This window comes from Panthera onca, chromosome C1 (assembly GCF_046562875.1).
Source record: "Panthera onca isolate mPanOnc1 chromosome C1, mPanOnc1 haplotype 2, whole genome shotgun sequence".
NCBI classification, from domain to species: domain Eukaryota; kingdom Metazoa; phylum Chordata; class Mammalia; order Carnivora; family Felidae; genus Panthera; species Panthera onca.
Genome location: NC_138346.1, coordinates 54,400,296 through 54,421,423, shown reverse-complemented (window position 1 = coordinate 54,421,423; position 21,128 = coordinate 54,400,296). Strand labels below are relative to the sequence as shown.

Genomic DNA, 21,128 nt, shown 5'->3' with positions numbered 1-21,128 from the left:
CCTCAACTTCTAACATGTGAATGGGACAACTATTTTTAACTGCCTTTAATGAAACATATTTAATTTTTTCAATCATGTGGTCAGAGCTTCTTACAGTAAGTGAAATAAACGCTCTTATAACTTAAGCTCATTTTGTTTACTGACCTGAGAGAAAAAAAAGAAAGCTTGCCATGATACCCTGAAATTTTTATATCTGATAGCTCCGTTAAAATAAATCTACTTGTATTGCACAGACCCAGCTACAATATGAGCCACATTATATCTCCAAATGTATCATAAAATAAACAAACAAAAAAAAGGTTGTCCCAAGTGCCAAAATAGCAAGTAATAAAGCTTTTCTAACTCTTGGAAGATCGTTAGGCTGCTTCTTAGAATAAATAATCTGTGCTTTTAAGGAACAAACAGAGGTTATCTGTTGGTCCGATGCTCCCTGTTAGGTACTCTGAAATAATACTTTTCCTTGACTGATGTTTGGTGAATCCCAGGATGCTCCACTCCCAGGAGTTCCTTTCCTTGATATCTATTTCCTCTCCCTCAAGATTTGTGCCAATTGAACATGATTTGTCCTCTATTGCTAAGTTACTGATGCTAAAATGTGAGAATGGAAATGGAATTAGCTAGTCACGTGGATGCTGTGAACATCTGGATATTTGAAATCTGGTGGCTGAGACATCAAGTAACCAACACGTTCACTTTTGATTTAAATATCTAAGAACTTTCTCTGTAGCTACTGCACATGTCTGCTTGATAGGAACTCCTCATTCAGAAATGAAAGACCAACGCTAGGGAACTTCGGTCTCATAAGAATTGGCAGTCAACCATGACTTTGCACTGTGACTGTTTAATCTAAGTTTTGGTTGATTTCTTAGAGACAAATAAAACATTTGTCTCAAATAAAACATTGTCTCAAATAAAACATTTTGGTCAGTTAAGTGTCATAGTCGCTATTCCTCTGCCCTTTCCCTTCCTCTTCCTCTCTACATTCCATGTAGACTATTTATGAAGGATTGGATTTCAAGTCTTCTGTTCTTCTAAAACAGAGTTTTAAATGGAATCAAAACCAGTTTCTGAAAAATCTAGGACTCTGACAAAGCTGTGGGAGCTTTTTAAGGATTCAGAAATAGGTAGTTAGCAATAGATTACACATTATATTGTTTAGACCAGATTTCTCAGCTGGGCAAAGTTTCTAATTTTCTAACTTGAAAGTTCTACTAAATGCATGTGGGAATTCTTGCTTAGACACCGATATTCAGTTGAAGGTGACAGAAGAACAAATATCTATTTAGCAAATACAACCCACTTTATTTTTAAGTAGTGCCACCTTTCAACAACTTTGGTATTGCTTTTGTGGATATGACAGAACAAATAAAATAAGTTCATTAGTGTTAATATTTATAGAAAACATAGGGAAAGGAAGAAGTAATCTGAATAAGCTGACCAATGAATTACCAAATAATTTACACATATCTTGAGTACAGAAACATGGAAAATGAGGTAACTCCAAAATGTCACTGGTTACCATTACTTCTAGTCCAAGTCTGGACAATGACACAGTGAGTGAGGCCAATGCTGTTAGACCACAAGTACTTTGCAGTGGATAGAGAAGTGGCGGAGGAAGCAGAGGATGCAGGGTCAGAGACCACCACATAGCTACTGAGGAAGAGATTCTGTGGCTCTCTCCCTACTCTCACCCCCTACGGTTCTTCTAGACCTCAGTTATCTTTCCTACTTGATCCTAGTGTGTACTTAATGCTCCCTAGGCAAACACAAGTGCTTAGAAAGTCTCTTTCACTAAGCTGTCACTAGTATTCGACAGTAGGAATAAGTCCCTTGAATTGTTTAAATTTTCACATGTGTTCATTGGGTACCTTGTAGGTATAAGGTACTCAGGCCCCTGAGTAGGTATTGTGACCCAGGCCCCTGTATTTGGATTTTCTATTTCCACATTGCTTTTTCCTTGGCTGTGTATCTTAGTCTTTGACTTTTTTTTTTCATGCTTCCTTTCCTCTTCTTCCACGTTTTTCCTTCTCTTTTTAATTGTCTTCTCTACTTTTGTTGATCCTTCTCTATTTTCAACATTTTCTTTCCACTCAATACTTTTGCTACTATCCCTAGACAAACCCAATTCCCAAGTAATAATATAACTAAGGGGAGCACTGAGCATACACAACAGCAATACTGGAACATTCACAACACCTACCAACTGTGCTATTAGCTTGCAACACAAAATAGGCTGAAAGAATGGGCTCACATTGTTTTATCATTTTGTGTATAAGTTCTGCTTTGCTTCAAGAGCATAATTCAGGTAATAAAACCTTTGGCAGGGTATGTTTCATAGAGGCAACAATATTTTGTAGAAAATGAAACGAGGCAAGAAGTCAGGAGATGATGGATCCTGTTCTTCCAAACACTGGGTAACCTCCAGTAATAACTGCTGCAATATGGACTTTGCCTTAGTTTGCTATTTCGTAAACTGTGGATAATGCTTTATCCTAGTATCTGATAGACCTGGGTGAAAGATTAATTACATAACATACATAAAAAAGACTTTATTCTTTAGAAGGGAAGAGGTGTGATGTAATAATCTAGTATTATCTGTTCATCAGATAACATGATTTAGTGATTCCATCACACAAAGAACAAAAAGGTTTTCTTATCAAATTTGGGTTAACTCAACCCTAGGCTGCAGAGCTCTTAGAACCAGCATTCCTGGGACCTGATCAATAATTGTCTCTTCCTAAATAGTCTTTTTGCCTGACCAGGCTATCTGAAAGTTCCTCTTATAGTAGTGGATTTGCTCTCCTCCAAAGGCCCTGAGCAGCCACAGGAAAGCATTGTTAAGTCTTCCCCTCAAATTTTACAAGGATTTGAAGAGCAGAAGAGATTCAGAAGAGAAGTGTGTTTGTGTATGTGTTTGTGTGTGTGCATGCATGTGCACGTGCGCTTCCAACAGAGAGGTCCCTGAAGACAGAGTCAAACATAAGGGAAAGGGATATAATCTGTTAGTCTCCTTTCATAGACACTGTTCCTCAGTTAGTGAAATGAGATTACTTATCCTTCTTGCTCCCTGAAGGGCAGTTGTGTGTGAAAGTCTTTTAAACATCCAATTTCATGATATACATGCTAGAAGAGTGATTTTTTTCTCTTCTTTCTGAGTCATTCAGTTTGAATCTACTCAGAAAAACTGCTGATTCATTGGACTATGAAATACAGACTCTTATTTTTTTAACTTTTTACTTTTTTTTTTACTTTTTTTTTTAACGTTTATTTATTTTTGAGACAGAGAGAGACAGAGCATGAACAGGGGAGGAGCAGAGAGAGAGGGAGACACAGAATTGGAAGCAGGCTCCAGGCTCTGAGCTGTCAGCACAGAGCCCGACGCGGGGCTCGAACTCACGGACCGTGAGATCGTGACCTGAGCCGAAGTCGGCCACTTAACCGACTGAGCCACCCAGGCACCCCGTCTTTTTACTTTTTTTAATGTTTATTTACTTTTGAGAGAAAGAGAGAGAGACAGAGCACAAGCGGGGTAGGGGCAGAGAGAGAGGGAGACACAGAATCCAGAGTAGGCTCTGGGCTCTGAGCTGTCAACACAGAGCCCAATGTGGGGATCAAACTCATGAACCACAAAATCATGACCTGAGCAGAAGTCAGACGCTTAACTGATTGAGCCACCCAGGCACCCCTGAAATACAGACTCTTCTTAGGAGGCATTTCCTAGTAGCCCATTTCCAATTATGTAAAGTTCTGTTAGTCAATTCATAACTTTTAAATAGCTCCCTTAAAATCCTCAAGTTCATGTAACTATGAGGGGAACTCTACATAGATCTTCAAAAATCAAAATCTCTTATTACTGAACACATTTCCAGATTCATTCAATAATGCCACTCTCAGAAAACTTCACCTTTTTGCCCCTCCACTCCCCTTTACTGCGGTAAAAGAATATAAAAATGTCTATTAATAAACAACTTTAAGAATTCCTTCACTGAAAATAGCTATAGCAAAAACCAAACATAAAGTGAATAAAAAGGTAATAAACTCAGTATTTTAGATTAGATCCATTTCTTGATTTTTGTCTAAACACATTGTGACCAAGTAGCCTCTGCTTATTTTCATGCATATATACATATACATATATATACATATATATATATTTACACACACACATATATATACTTAAATGTATATATTTAACAACATGGAATGGTAACATATCAAATGCCTAGAATCCGTGCAAACACATAACCCTTCTTGTGAAGGAAACATATTAATATCATAAAAACAAATCATGGAGAGTAACATGCAACTGCCGAGGGGAGGAGTGTAGGGTTGGGGCAGGGGACCAGGAGAAACACAAAGAATGTAAAGAACAAAAAGTGTCATTGACCTGATTTGTCAGAGCTGTTGCCTGTGATTGGAGTGATGGAGCAGCTGGGATTAGCCTTTGCGCTGTCCTTGGAAGAAACCATTTTGGGTTTATTTTTCGTTGCCTCTAGTGCTTTGACCTTCTTGGCATGTTTACTTCCTTTGTAGTGGGCCTCGGCCTGGCTCTACAAAGGAGAACAAATCAGGCTCATTTTTTTTGCTACTTACAAACACCACAATGGATGATCATGCAGGAAAATATACATTCATTCATAGGCACCACGGACATTTACAACTCAGCACTCAACTACGGTTTTGGCATTTCATGAAGTGGCCAACCAGTATCTAAGGGGTTTTCGTACATTGAAACCTTCTCTATAGCACAGAGGACCTGTGTCTTTTAAAATCAGACATTATGTGAGCGGACAACAGCACCAGGCCACAATTGTGATGAAGGTGAGCTTTGTCATCAGTTCCCTCCCAACACTCCCTTTGGGGTTACTTTTCAAACATTTAGCTGGCATCAAGCTGCTTTGGGTATGTCCTTCCACAAACATCCCACTTTGTTTCCCTTCAGCTAAAAGCCTGTTTGCCCTGTATCTACTTTCTTCTGGGCTCTGCTCTGAGAGCAACTGACGTGACAAAGCAACTTGCTGGTGGGTGGAAATGGTGCTACGTTTTAGAGTCATCTACATGTGCTTCATGCATCATTTTGATGATTCCAGTTCCAAGAACAGATAATTTATTTTTATTTATTTATTATTTATTTATTTTAATTTTTAATGTTTATTTTTGAGAGAGAGAGAGAGAGAGAGAGAGAGAGAGAGATGCAAAGCACTAGTGGGGTAGGGGCAGAGAGAGAGGGAGACACAGAATCTGAAGCAGGCTCCAGGCTCCGAGCTGTCAGCACAGAGCCTGATGTAGGGCTTAAACCCATGAACCATAAGATCATGACCTGAGGCAGAGTTGGTCACTTAACTGACTGAGCCACCCAGGCGCCCCTCAAGAACAGATAATTTAAGCCACAGAGGAGGTAGGGACAATCCTTGTTTCTCATCTCAGATGAGATTCTGAAGTCAAAGCAGTTAGGGTTTCACTCACTTATACACAAAGTATAGGTGGAACTGTGACTTCAATACTAGATCGAAAGGAAGAAATCAAGACAAGTGAGTACTAAAAATCTTTAAAAAACAAAAACCAGATTAGAGTAAAACAAGAAAACATTTGGTCAATTTGTTGACATTTGAAAAATCTCTCTCTGCCTAAAGAACACAGATTTTATATTTTGGGCATCTAGCACTAATAAACATATTAACAAAAGAATCTAAGTATATTTGCTTCAATTTCATTTTGAATAGAACCTGAAAATACAAACATGCATTTGGCAGAAGCAAACAAACAAACAACAACAACAAAAAAACAAATTAAAACATATATTATCTAGTATATTAGCTTAGTTATAAAGGAGAAATAGATGATAAACTTATCATAAAATGACTTTTCATTAGAGAATTTCTAAAATAAAAACTTTATAAAATGTCAGTTTTCCTTATACATGTATGTGTTTGAAGATGGTTGCACTAGTGTTTTCACTCATTTTCCTCAGCAAGCTGAATACAGATGGGGTGCGTATGTGTGAATGTGCACACATGTGTAAGTAGGGAGATGGGAGTAAAAATGGACAGAAGGAGCCAGGTTTTAATTCTGTATTTCAACTAAAGATATGTAAGTGATTTTCTTAGCATTGAACCCTGATCACCCAAGGTCAATAGCCTTGTATTGACTTATATTGGTTTGCTTAAGGACTTGGTTTGCTATAGTTGGTTTGCTTAAGGACTTCTCATGTTGATCTCTGTCAAGCTGGAAAAAAATAACGATACCAAGGAAGGAGAAAAGTACAACATAAGTTCTTTATGTATTATGAACTAAGAACGGTTAAGTCTAGTTGATATAGATGGTTGGATATAAATTAAGAAAATATACAAATAAAAATTTAAAAATTGATAACATGAAGTAATAATAATAATGACTAATATTACTGAACCACTGCCAAGCATAGTTCTAAATGTATTATGTGTATTGGCTCATTTAATCCTCATAATACTCTGTGAGGTAGGTACCATTATCAATTAGCATTTTACAAACAGAAAACTAGGCACAGAGAAGTTAAATAACATGTCAAAAGTCATACAGGTAGGTGTAGAAGCCGTTCAGGTACACCATACAGGTAGGTGTAGAAGCATACAGGTAGGTGTAGAAGCATTCTGTAGAATGCTTACATTGGATACCCCTATTTAATGATTTGCCCACACATTTACGTACACATACTCACACTAAGTTAACATTATAATTTTATTAAAAGGGAAAAGTTACAAAAAAAGCATGCTGCTTTTAATGACTCAGTGAAAGAGTATGTCTTAATAGAAGTTTCTATGAGTAGGAAAAAACTACTTAATTCATGGAAAATATACTAGTATAGTACCTTAGGCCTGATCCTTCTGCTGAAGAGCTCAGAAAGTCTTACTTTTTAGGTATATAACAATTTCTACATGGTATCAGGAGACCTAATAACTCATCTTTCCAGTATACTAAATAGTGTGATGTTACTTTAGTGCCCTTCGGCTAATGAAACGAAACGTACGGTTCTCTAAATAAAACCTCCTAGCACAAGATAAGCAAAGTGTCATTTCCTCAATTACAATTTCCTGGCATCACTGCAGAAAGTTAACAGCATCAATTAGCACTTGAGATAAAGATCCAGCTAAGTGATGCCTCACTGGATGCCAAGATGGAAAGAACTCTCCATAGCCATGATCCACTTCCCTTTTGAGTTTTGGGGCATGGAGAGAAGTGCACCAAGGGAACTTAGCTTCTACTGAATGTTATTTGGGAAGGACTGTGGAATAAAGATAGTGGCAGGCATCACTCCCTCACATTTGCATCTTTCCAACTCCTGTGTGGTATTCTTGGTACTAGAACTTTGCTATCCTCAGTACTGTGTCTGGGGCAGTGTCAACAGCTTCTAAATCCTGGGCAAATCTTCAAGTGAAACTGAGACACTGTTAAATAGTAACACGATTAACCTGACTTCATTATCTAGGACTCTCCTTAGTTGAGGAACGAAAGAAACAAGGACAAGAGCCAGAAAACCCATGAACTAGGCAACACAATCAAGCCCAATCAACAATCGTTCTTGTATCACTTCTAAGAGACCTGGTTGACCAAACTGACTTACTTTACACCTCAGTGACTAAACAGCAGACATGTATTTGTCTAGCTCTAATGGCTTGCTTTCTGCTTCCCCGCCAAAAGTGCTACCATGCCCCTAACTGGCAATGATCAAAGAAACCTCTTGCCAAGAATTGTCAGAATTCAAAAGTCGCCTAAACCACCATACTGACTTCCACATAAGAATTCATCAGTATCTAGGTCTTTCTCTCACAGGTCACCCCAGTAGCAACCTGACCATCTACCGGCAGAGGAATAGCTTCGACAAGAAATGACATCCTGAAATTTTCTCTTCTGTTTATCTCCATTTTTGTTACTAAAGCCTTTTGTTTTCCCCAAATCTCTACATCTCTCCTCCCCAGTGGACCCCACTGGTCCAAACAAAAAAGTTAAAGACAGAGATAATGCATTGCTTCAAAAATAAAAAACATAACACTAAAAATTTCTAAAATCCACTGCACTCCCATTTCTGATTTTTACCTTATTCCTAATTTGGACTTCAGAGAGGTGCCTTGGATCTTGAAACATGACATTAAACTGTGCTCATTTTGTATAGAAAGGACAGTCCAAAGACAAACTTACAAAGTGGGGAAGAACAAAGTCCTCAACTATTTATTTACCAATAAGTCCCATCCGGTTGCTTTTTGAAAACTAATGAGAACTCTTTCCTTCATTAAATAAATTGCATCAGTAAAACTATTGGTGCCTATTTTTCTGAGACCTTAGATTTCAGTGTGTTAAGCAGTGCTACATGGGAAATAGAAGAGGTCAGTTACTTTTCAGAAAAACTCTATACACTAAAAGGCCAAATAAGAAAGAGGTCAGATGAACTACCATAAAAATGGGCTACATTAAAATGGGAAAACATTATTACTGTTGCACAAAAAACTATTTAGTACCTGCTACGTGCTAGACATTGAGAAAGATTAAAAATAAAGACCCCTACTCACAAGAGTGGTTGGAAGGAAAAGAAAGGCTTGCAAATAACTACAACTCAAAGCAGAGAGTGGAATTGTAAAGTGGGGTGTAAAGAGCAACAAAGAGGAATAGGAGTTAGAGAAGGGCCAAATCTCTTTGGTTTGGAGGCGATCACGGAGGCTTCATGACAAAGGGACATTCCAGCTGGGGCCTGCTCTGGGGGTGGGGTTCTGAAGTGGTGATGTGGAGGGGCACAACAGGGAAAGAGGGTCACATGGTGCTACTCTGAAAATTATTATCCCCTGTAAAGCAGAAAATGTATAATAGTGTTCTACAATTAAAACAACAAATGTTCTTTTCATAGGCATCTTGTAGAGAAAATGGTTATAAAGTAAGATGATGCTTTTGCATCACAGATTTTATCCTCTGCTCCAAACTATAATCCTATATTAAAACAACTAAATTATTTATATCGAAGCTTTAATAATTGTTTGAGATAAAAGCATGGCACTTAAAATACTACAGCTAAACATATTAAGAAACAAACTAAAGACTAATAAATAGCTAAATCATTATTTAAATCTTTAACACAGACTATTTTTAACTATTAAAAGGCTTTTTGCATATTGTTGCATTGACAAAATCACACACTTTCAGAGACAAAGCTACAGCATATGAAACATAAAATGCACCCAAGAGCAAGGCTTACTTAATCCAAAGATTGCTAGTAAATCTTTCTGCTGGTATTTGCAATTGTAAGGCTTACACTATCAGTAATGACATACTACTGGCTTTGATATTTACTTCATTCAATCCTCAATCTATTGGGATCTATTGAAAACAAAGTCCAGACAAAATTATAACCAATATGAGCTTTTTAGCTTACAAAGACATAATGTCCTTGCTAATTTCTAATTTATAGCTAAGTGAAACACTCCAGGTTGCTACAATCTGTGCATAGTCGCCACACTGTGTAACTCCAGGAATGAGTGAATGGTGCGCTCTGGATTCCTGCATGGCCAGAGTTCCGGCCATAGCGTTTCATATTCAATGGCTTTAGAGTACATATGTAAAAAAACAAAACAAAACAAAACAAAACAAAAAAACCAGAAAACCATCAACTCCAAATATTTCTATATTGCTAAAGAGAAAAGACATGGTTCTCTAGGAAGAAATGATGTGCATTCTGGACTGCTAATTCTCTTTGGGCTCAATTTAGATTCTATCAAATACCATTAGACAAAAGTGGAGTTCTTGGGTTGCTGCTGTTTTAAAATGCCAATATTTGACAACATGAGCTTTACACATATATTTGTTCACGTTATCAAAACATTCCCATGTAGGCAAATTAGCTCATTTCTTTCTTTAGTGGGCTTTAAGTTATCAAGTTAATTTTTCAAATGTAGCCTATTAGTCAGCTAAAAGTCTCAAAGCTCATGTTTCTGGTACATGATTCACTGGTGGAATTACTTTACATATTGAAACATGGAGAAGCTATAAATGGACCTAACAACTATGACAGAATTTACATAATGAACTAGAAAAACACTGCAGTTTGAGTTTAAAATCATTGAGAATACAGCAAAAAGTCTTTTTTTTAAAGTGCTTTAAAAAAATAAAATTGTTTTTTGCAGAGTTCCAAGTGAAGAAAATTTTGCATCATTTTTCCAGTGAGTTTTATATTTCAATTATGTGAAGGTGAATTATTAATTTAATTAAGTAATTAATTAATTAATTTAGAGAGAGCATACACAAGCAGGGGAGGGGCAGAGGGAGAGGGAGAGAGAGAATTCCAAGCAGGCTCCATGCCCAGCCAAGTGTGGAGTCCAACGCAAGCCTCTTTCTCATGACTGTGAGATCATGACCTGAGCCAAAATCAAGAGACAGACACTTAATCGACTGAACGACCTAGGCACCCAATAGGTGGATTATTAATTTTAGATGATTTCCAGCAATCTAAGATTCTTCTCCTGAATATTCACCTATACCATACGTTTCCAGTTAGGGTTGAGTAAAGCAGGGCATTAAAGAGACAGTTAGTTATATGAACTTGACCATGTCAACTGTGATCTGAGCCCCAGATCCTTTAAGATGAAACCAAATCATTTCATTTCATTGAATTCTGCTCTCTTCTCCTTATTCTTTCCGTTTTTTTTTTTTCAAATTAGGCCACAGTTAAAAAATAACTCAATCATACATATGTGTCAAGATGAAGTTTGTTCCAGAATATTAATTTCCAAATTCTATTCATGAATATCACAAATTACAGAGATTGTAGTTTGAAAATATTTTTCCCCCACCAACCTAAGGTTTATGAGAATTTCTTTCAACATAAATAACAGATAAGAAAATGAGATTTATTTAATGTCACAATTTCTTTAGCATCATGAGAATTTAGTTAAGAATTAAGCAAAAAGTATCTGAAATGCTTACCCTAAGAAAATAAGACTGCTTACTCTCCATTTCATATTACATTACAATTTTGAAAGGTATATTTATCTTGTTGTCTAGGCTTGGGGGTCAATATTTGAGTCAATTTAATAATAAATGTATGTGTAAACTCCTAGTATTTGCTCTACAGTTCAATCGAGGCAAGATGAAGTAAATAAAACCCAGGAAAATATGCCCTTAACTTCTCCCCCAAATCATAAGGGAGCTAATCATGAACTCCACATAGAATGCATTTATAAACCAGATTCTCTAAGTTATTATGCCCCAAATGGGAAAATTAGTGTTCTGTACACCAACATAATCTTGACTATGAAATAATGAGAACATTTATAAATTATAAAAATATCTAATTTTCTCAAAGAATTATGCATATGGGGCCTAATGTGTTAGAACTTTTAAATCTTAGAGTTTTTATGCAACACATGGATACCGTCTTTTATTTTTATAGTATGCTACAAAACATTAAGGATTCGGTAATAATTACTTAATATTCTTGAGTCACTTATTTTATGATTTTCCCAAAAGTGGAAACTATCTACCTCTCCCAAATTATCTTCACATCTTATATTAAACTGGGAAATTTTAGTTGCTCATTCTCAGCTACCTTGAAATATAAAGAAGGGCAATTCAGAATTTACAGTGATTTCACAGTTACATTCTAAGTATCTAATATGTTTGAAAGTGCTGCTATCTTTCAGTGGGGAAACGGATTGCCATTATGTGCTTTATAAGAGTGATTTTTGGTACTCAATGATAAGTAATGCAGTATAATTCAGGTCTACACATTAAAGCTGTGAGTCTATAGCTAACTAATTCAAGTCTTCTGATGGTCTTTTAAATTAGGCTCCCAGGCTTCCACACATTAATTTTTAATCAGTCTAGAAGGTATTACATTTACTTCCATTCCCATATTAAGGAAATTTACATAAATGATACAAAATAAATCTAAAATTAGAATTTGCATTGTGTCTCCTTATATTTGATATATAATATCTGTAAAGTAGACAAAAGTGGCAAAGTAACTTTGAAAGTGCAGTGATCAGAAAACTGGTTGAAGAATGGCGTTAGTAATATGTTATATATGTTTAATATATTATTTATGTATCATTACTCATTTTAAAATCTCTTTTACAAAGTAGTTTTTAGTAAAACTCATACCTCCAAGCCCTAAACCAATTTTTAAAACCTAGCATACATTTTCTAATTCAAAATTAAGTGAATATGTAAATGTAAAAACTAATACCATATCCTTTCAAAACATACAGATAAAACTAAGTAAAAATGATGCAATTGTACATATTTAGTAGTCACTTAGCTAACCTGAGTCATATTAAGGTGGTCTCTACACTAAAGTACAAGAGTAAACTAGAAATTTTCATTCCAGATTAATTTTGTCAATGTTCTCATATGTAAGATATTGGTCTACTGGAGGCAAAACTAAAATAAAAATGCCTATAACTTCGATTTACCCATAAAAAATTAAAAAAAAATATAAAATACCCATAAATATAAAAAATATAAATTTACCCAATATAATCAGCGAGGTGGACTTCTAGTTTCTGAATCTGTGTGATATTGTCTAAAAGTTCTATCACCGGGGTGCCTGGGTGGTTCAGTAAGTTGAATGCTGGACTCTTGATTTCAGCTCAGGTCATGATCTCGTGGTTGGTGGGATGGGGCCCCATGTTGGGCTCTGTGCTGACAACAGGGAGCCTGCTTTAGACTTCATCTCTCCTTCTCTCTCTGCCCCTCCTCCAGTCATGTGTGCACGCATGTGTGTGTGCTCTCAAAATAAATAAACATTTAAAAATTCTATTCACCAATAATAGTCACAACAAAGGTTGTTCATATAATGTATGATAATAATTAATGTGAACTGTGTCTTACTCATCTTTGAGTCTTCTGAAGTACTTATTGTATGGTACAGACTCAATAAAATGTTTTTGAATTGAATCTAATACATATATGGGACAGAGTAGGAAAAATCTTCTAAAAGCAGGAATTTAATGCCGACAGTCCATTCATCCTTTAATTCAACAAATGCATATTGAATACCTGTTATGTTTTAGGCATCATTCTGAGTGTTGTGGGATACAGGTATAGTAAAACTTATATTCTAGCATGGGAGATAGATAATAAAATATAAATTTATATATATTTAAGGGTAGTGTTAAGTGATAAATGATACATTTATGAGCAGTTAAGCGGTGCTATAAAAACAATCAGGAATGGTAAGTACGGTAGACTATAATGGGATGGGGTGCCATTTTAGGTATCAAGATAAGTCTTTCTATTGAGGGGGCATTTGCAGAGAGACCTAAATGAAGTGAGGGAGTTAACCAGGTAGATGGGAGAAAAGCATTTCAGATCCAGGGAATAGCAAATGGCCATTGCAAGGATCTTGACTTTAATCTGAGGAGATGGGAAATCCCTGCAGGGTTTTGAATAGACAAGTAACCTTGTTTAAGTTCTGTTTATAAAATAATCACTCTGGTTATTGTGTGGAGTACAAGCTATGTGTGTATGGTGAGGAGGCCGGGGGTGGGCAAAGTAGAAAAGGAGGCTGTTACAATCATTCAGGCATGAGATAAAAAGGATTCAAAGTCAAATTCCACTGAAGGATCTGAAATGTTTCAAAAGAATGATTTTATTAATTAACAGTTATAATATTGGGCAGATTTATAATGTTTGAACTTGAACCAACCAAGATTTCTATAGAATTTTGTGTCTAAAACTGTTTTCAATTTTGTGTCCAATAACCATTACTTTTGTTACTTTAAAATTTGTGTTTATTTTTTGTCTAGGTAATACAACCATACACCTGAAAAGTATATAAAAGAAGTATACAGAGTGAAAAGTCTACCTCTCAAACCTAGCAACTAGTTGTCACTTTGTGTGTGTCCTGCCAGAGATAATTTACATGCCTATCAAGCAAACATACACATATGTGTGCATTTTCCATTCTTCCCTTTTTAGACAAATGACTACATAGCACATATGCTGTTTTGCATTTGCCTGTTCTTAGCAATAGATTTTACAGATTCTTTAAATGAGTAATTAAAAATTTTTCTAACTTTTTAAGTGGTTGGATATATTTATTCCATTGTATGGATGAACCATAATTTTTTCCAACAGCACCTTATTGATGGATATTTAGGTTGTTTCCAAAGCTGTGCTATTGCCCATGATGCTGAAATAGGCATTAGATGCTTCAAATAATTATTTTTCTTCTTTCACAATTAGACATGATTTTGTTTTTTTTAAGTATTAAATTGAATTGAAGGAGAAATTTAAGATTTTCCTAGTTTCCATACCCTAATTTGTGATTATGGATATATTCTAGCTATATGTTTCCCTAAGTATATTTGTGGTAATCAGGTAACAAAATTAACACCCCTGCTCCAAGATTTAAAAAATGGTATGAAAATTATAGAAAAGAAAGGGCCTTCAGATGGGCCTTCAATAATGGAAAGGATTTTGAAAGCAATAGATCATGCTCCCAATAAAGAGAAGATTATGATAAGAAAAATATGTCTGGAAAAATGAATTTATGTTTAGGGAAATGTGAATAATCAGTTTGAGTGAAATGTGGGCATGGGTAGAGTAGAAGTGGAAGAGAAGGTTAGAAAGGCAAGTGCCACATTATTTAGGCCTTAAGTAGTAAGCAATGGGAAGGTAGTTTACAAACAGCATACTTAATAAGGTAGATAATGAGAAGCCACTGAGGGCTTATGTTCAGCACAGTCTGATAGCAGCAAAGACCTACTAGAAGGAAAGAAAAGGCAGGAGAGTAAGAACTAGAAAGATCTTACCATAGCAAGACAGGAAGTAATGGTCTTCCTAAATACACAGATTTCAAATTTCAGGGGCATTATAAACCAAAAGCCAGAACTTTTTATAGAAAAAGAGCTATTCCTCCAATTAAGGCAAGCCTCTCAACCCAGAGATGCTGTTCTCTTTTGCCTTTCCCAAGTCTATTATCCCTTTTCTTTGCTACATTTATATTCAATCCTCCTCTCCCAAACAAATCCTTATGCTCAGGGTCTAAACAAGCTCTAATCTCCCCAACTCAAAATGAACCATCTTTCAACCCACTTTCACCCCTAGTTTTGTACCCAGTCACTTTGCTCCTTTTCACAGATTCATTTGTTAAATTGTATGCATATCTTCATTCCCTCTGCTTGATTCTGGTCGATATTAATCCTCTGAAACAGATATCACCAACACACTGATGCCCTACATGCTAAAGCCAAGAACGTTTTGCATTCCTCATCTTGCTTGAGCAATAGGGTGCACCTGACCCTGCTGACCTCTCGCCTCCTCTTTGGAAGGCATTCTTTTTCAGCTCTTTCCTAGGTTGGCATCCCCCCACCTTCCTTTCAGAACCATGTGCAGGCTCACCCTCCCCCGCCCAATCATTGAATGTTGATATATTCCAAAGTTCAGTTTAGGCCTTCTTGTCTCCTCAGACAAAACCTTCCAATCAAGAGATGAGTCTTACCCACACTACAACTTCCCTAACCACCTCTACACCAATAATTTTCTGGTTTCCACCTCTCCAGTCTACGTCTTTCTTCTGAGCTCCAGACCTAGAATATCCACTTGGATAACTCAAGCACTTTATCTTTTTTTTAATTTTTTTAATGTTTATTTATTTTTGAGAGAGAGAGAGAGAGAGAGAGAGAGAGAGAGAGAGAGAGAGAGACAGAGCATGATCAGGGGAGGGGCAGAGAGAGAGGGAGACACAGAATCCGAAGCAGTCTCCAGGCTCTGAGCTGTCAGCACAGAACCTGACGCGGGGCTTGAACTCACGAGCTGTGAGTCATGACCTGAAGTGAAGTTGGACTTTAACTGACTGAGCCACCCAGGTGCCCCTCAAAGCACTTAAATATAAGTTCAAAACCCAACTCCTGTGATACCAAACAAGTGGTATCACTTGTCTATACTTTGTTGCCCAAACCACCTAGTGCTCTTCCAGCATTTGCTTTCTGTCAGTAGCAACCCTCTACATCTGTTGTAAGAGCCAAATCCAGGGATCATCCTCACTGTCACATTCTACCTCCACACCCACATTCAATCAATTACTAAGTTCTCTAGATTTTAGCTTCTAGATATTTCTCTAATCCAGCTAATAATTTATGTCCCTGTCACAACCACTTTAGTCCAAAATGCCCTCATCTTACTCCACCAGCCTCTTTAGTGATCACTCAAAGGCCCTCTTGCTCTCTTGCAATCTCCACATGGCAGCCAGAGTGATATTTTCAAAATACAAATCTGATCATGTCATTCCTCTGCTCAACATCCTCAGCACCTTTTCACTATTTGTGGTTAAAAATCTAAAATAGCCCTATTCAAGATCTGTATGGTCTACTTCTTACCTACCTCTAGTTTCGTATGGTAGCAGCTCTCTGTCACTCTCTGAGGGACTGAAATAGAGTGTGGCTTGAATATAATGATAGTATACCATCCTTTTGCACACGCCTAAAATACTATTCCTTTTCTCTTTTCCTAATTAATTCCTATTCATCCTTCAGAACCTAGTCCAAACATCTTCCTTAGGAAGCCTTCCATGATCCCCCAGACTAGGCTACATCCTAACTCTTTGAATTCCTTTCTTCATAGCACATCTCACAACTAAAAGTTAATTATTAACTTTTATAATAATTTGATTAATGCCTGTATTCCCTCACTAGACAATAACCTTCATTAGGCTTGCCCTTATAAGATTTTTCCTCTTCATTGTATCTCTTATACTTAGCACGCTGCCTGAGACATTCTAGGCATTTATTTCATAGATACTGATTACATGGATCAATGAATGAATGAATGAATGAATAGATGGAGAATCTCAATTACTTGCCAACAGAATTAAAGTAAGGGTAGAAGAAGAAAAGTAATTAGAGTTCTCTAAAAGTTTCAGGCCCAATTGACTGGGAAAATAATGAAATGATTAACAAAAAATGCAGTTATGGTGGGATGAGAAATTTGCAGAGGAAGATGAAAACTCAGTTTGGGCATCTTCTAGTTAGGCTGCTAATGGGCACAGTGCAGAGGTTCAACAAAAAACTGGAAATGCAAATGGTAGTTGAACAAAGTGGCTGGGACTAGAGACACCCATTTGGGAGCCACATGGTAAGATGATAGATGAAACTCTGGGGATGGATGAGATTCCTGAGAAATTAAGTAGAAAGGGGGAGAAAAACCTATCTGAGGAAAGAATTTTGAGAAACAGCTCTATTTAATAGATAAGATGAGGAAGAAAAGTTGGCACAGGATATAGAAAAGACACCAGAAAAGCTGGATATACAAGGAAGTAATAAAACACAGAAATCAAGGGAAATAAAAAGGAAAGATAACTAAAGGAACAAAGGAAAAATAATTAAAAATACATACACACAACTATAAAAGACAAACTATAGTCTTACTGAAGGACAATAACATCTTAAATGTTAAAATATTTTTCTATAATTTCAAAACAACATCATAAAATAACTGGAAAATAATATAATATGAGGTCTTTGTGTCCTGGAAGAATATTTGATAATGTTGCATAGAAAGTGGAGTGGTAGCCATGTTTGTGTGAAATAAAGAACCTATTTATAGCTACTGCCCTGAGAAAAATCATAGTGCCTCACTCATCACTTCAAAGAACTGAAGAATGGGAGCCATAGAGAGAACATAGCAGTCAGAAGACTGCAAACACAATGACAAGTCACAAAAATTACTCTGAGTTCAATAATAAAAATAGTGACAGATAGTTACTATTTACTGTTTTCTGTGTACCAGACACTGTGCTAAGACTTTATTGACACCATCTCATTTAATCCTCATGAAACTATGTAAGGCAAGTGTTATTAGCCCGAGAGACTGAAAAGTTAAGTAATTATCCAACATTATACCACCAGAAAAAAGACCCTGGATTTAAACCCAGGATTAAAAGATAAGACCACTAGGCCCAAACGGCCTTCAGAGGAGAGGATCTAAAACAGAATAGACTCTCTCCCTTAGTTACTCTGATAAAAGATGACCTTCATTTCCTTAGGATAATCTAGAGGCAAAAACGGTCTGGGGATGGGACCTTTAAGATCATGTGAGATATAGTTTTCATTGCAGAGAATGGATTCAGTAATTCTCAACCAATCCTTGGGTGTCATAAATTAAAAAATCCCCTTTAGGGGGTGCCTGGGTGGTTCAGTGGGTTAAGCATCCAGCTCTTGATTTCAGTTCAGGTCATGATCTCACAGTTCTGGGATGGAGTCCCTCCTCAAGCTCCATGCTGACAGTGCAGAGCCTGTTTGGGATTCTCTCTCTCTCTTTCTCCCTTTCTTTCTCTCTCTCTCTCTCCCTATCTTCCCCTCCCCCACTCTTACTCTTTAAAAAAAAATCTCCCTTTAGGACCACTTATTAATTCAAGAAATATGTGTGCACTATGCTAGGCACCAGGGAGACAGCAATACACAAAACATACTCACTCCCTGCCCTTATGGAGCCAACAATTGTTTGTGTGTGTGCACGTATGCACATGCACTGAAAACGGATACAAAATGAACGGTTATGTAAATAAAGATATCTTTACCAACCGTGATTCATTCCATGGAGGAAAATTACTGGGTGTTATAAAATTACTACTGGGAGTGGCTAGTTTAGACCAGGGAGTCTAGAAAAGCTTCTCCGAGGTGACACCTGAAAGAGGACTCTGGACCAGACCAAAGGTGTGGGAGGGACAGTAGTAGCTTGGGAGATTTTCGGAAATCAAAAGAAGCCATGGTGGCTGCAGCGTGGTGAGCAAAGGGACAAGTGGCAAGAACTAGATCAGAAATGTGCATAACGGGGCGCCTGGGTGGCGCAGTCGGTTGAGCGTCCGACTTCAGCCAGGTCACGATCTCGCGGTCCGTGAGTTCGAGCCCCGCGTCAGGCTCTGGGCTGATGGCTCGGAGCCTGGAGCCTGTTTCCGATTCTGTGTCTCCCTCTCTCTCTGCCCCTCCCCCGTTCATGCTCTGTCTCTCTCTGTCCCAAAAATAAATAAAAACGTTGAAAAAAAAATTTAAAAAAAAAAAGAAATGTGCATAACTGGTTAGAACCCTGAATTTTCAGAGTTCTAGGTAACTAACAGAGTGAAGATTTTGGTGTAAGGAGTGGCCATAATCAAATGAGTCCCTCCTTCTTCCAGATTGCTGACTGAATTCTGCCTGTGATTCAAAGCAGTGGGTTGAAAAAAGGGTCACCAGCTGGTATGATCTTGGGGGTCTGGCTACTTGATCAGTCTCAATGTGCAATGAACAAATTCGGAACAGACCAGTCACTCAGTTACTGGTAAAATAATTCTTAAATACAGTGGTTCCCTCACTTGTCTATCAAGATAGCCCCAGGTCAGAACACAGAATCAGTGATTTATTGATCATTCAGTTAATTTGATCAGTGCAGATAACTAAAATGGATAAGTCATCCCTCAGAACAATGTCTCTTTCACCTGAAATATAAAATCTAGATATTACTTAAGTTCAAACACTTGACTCAAAAGACTTTCAGAGAAATGTTAACCAAGTCACAAATGTATTCATTTGCTTTAAAAAAAGAGAATAGTATTAGATATTAAGAAATGGTTATAATTTCAGAAAAACCTCATTAACGTAAACTAATTTGGATGAAGCGTATAATGAAATGGTAAAAAAAAAAAAAAAGGTTGAAAAAGTAGAACATTTTTGAAGAAATGCTGTTAGCTACCAGAGATTTTTAGGTGATTCATTAAAATATGTAAGAATTATTTTAAATTATATCATTGCATATATATTAATGAGCATCCTTAAAGTGCTTAAGTAAGCTTAAAAAAATTGTTTCCATTGGTATTTTAAATCTCCATGCTTCAATCTCCTTTGCAACATTCATTTGCATTATCTTTGAAGAAAGGATTTGGACCAAACAAAAGTATAATTCACCCTCTACCTGAATTATCACAAATTCCTAATTAATGTAGTCCAAATTAGTAAGAATTTACTTCATCTATAAAAAGGGAAATTTATGCAAAAGACAATTACTCAATGTTTAGATCTTTAGAAAACTAGCTTGAAGAGAATATCTTTTAGATATTCAAATTTTGTATTTTTTATCTGTATCTGCCAACTCAGTAATTCTATTCTGGCATTTTACAAATATTCATCATTTTCTCAACCTTTACAGATGTTGATGAATACCCCTTCTATGACCATCTGTGTAAATGTATAAATTAAATCATAAAAAGAGGTTGTTGGTATTTTTAGTTTAAAAGTGCATATAGGGCATTTTGTTGCCTTAAGCAATTAAATTACAAAACTTTAACAACTACTGCCTTAGCGAATCTATCCTTTTCCATCCCTCTTGAATGATGGAAGGCAAGCCAATAAAGATTCATGACATAAACAAATAAATCTTTGCATAAAAGGATTCCATAGGTATCTCTCAAATAACATAGAACGGTATTTTTTTCCAGAGCAAAAACCAGGTAATCACCTCAAGCTCACACAGGTCAGAGAGAATAAAAGCTACATTTCAGAGAACACTCAGTGGGCATCATCAAAGATAAAAAGAAAACTATTTGCTGATTACAAGTTAGCACTACATAATTTTGCATGCTAAATGTAACATGCATTTAAAGCAGAACCAGAATTCCTATAAACTGAGTAACAAATGTCAGTGGTATACTGAAAATGAGGCTGTCTACCTCAGGTCCAGGAAATAAGGGGTTGTCCTGTCTATAAATAATTTAGAAGTAATAATAAAGCTATCAAACTAAATGACTAATACAGTGAACATTTAGGTATCAAGAGTGGCCACAATCAAATGAAGACCTCCTACTTCTGACTAAATATCAATACATGCTGGCAATTCTAAACATAGTTATAAAATAATCTTCCTGAAAATAAAATTTGTTCATTCCACATTCTAAACAAATGCTGTGGTTACAGTTGAATTTCAATAATATATATGCAAGCTTAAATCAGCAAAGTTTTGTTACTTCTCTTTTAATTAACTACACAGAAGTTAATGCAGAGAACTTGCAATTATATAATTGAACTTCCAATGGACAATGACTCTGCTTACCTATTATTTTGAAAGTAAGTTCCTAATGGTTAAAAATCATTTAAGTTCATTTCAGATGTAGCTCAAGTCTGTGAATCCTGTGCAGCTCA

General features: G+C 36.5%; 1 protein-coding gene across 9 annotated transcripts in view; it reads right to left on the bottom strand.

Annotated features, from left to right (window-relative positions):
- The window catches only part of ZNF385B (zinc finger protein 385B), a 401,094-nt gene that overhangs the window by 26,735 nt on the left and 353,231 nt on the right, over nt 1-21,128 (bottom strand). For all 9 annotated transcript variants that reach the window (XM_078451131.2, XM_078451132.2, XM_078451129.2 and 6 more), the window contains one exon: nt 4,388-4,550. In XM_078451131.2, coding sequence (XP_078307257.2) covers nt 4,388-4,550 — 163 coding nt within the window. The remainder of the gene's footprint in view (nt 1-4,387; nt 4,551-21,128) is intronic.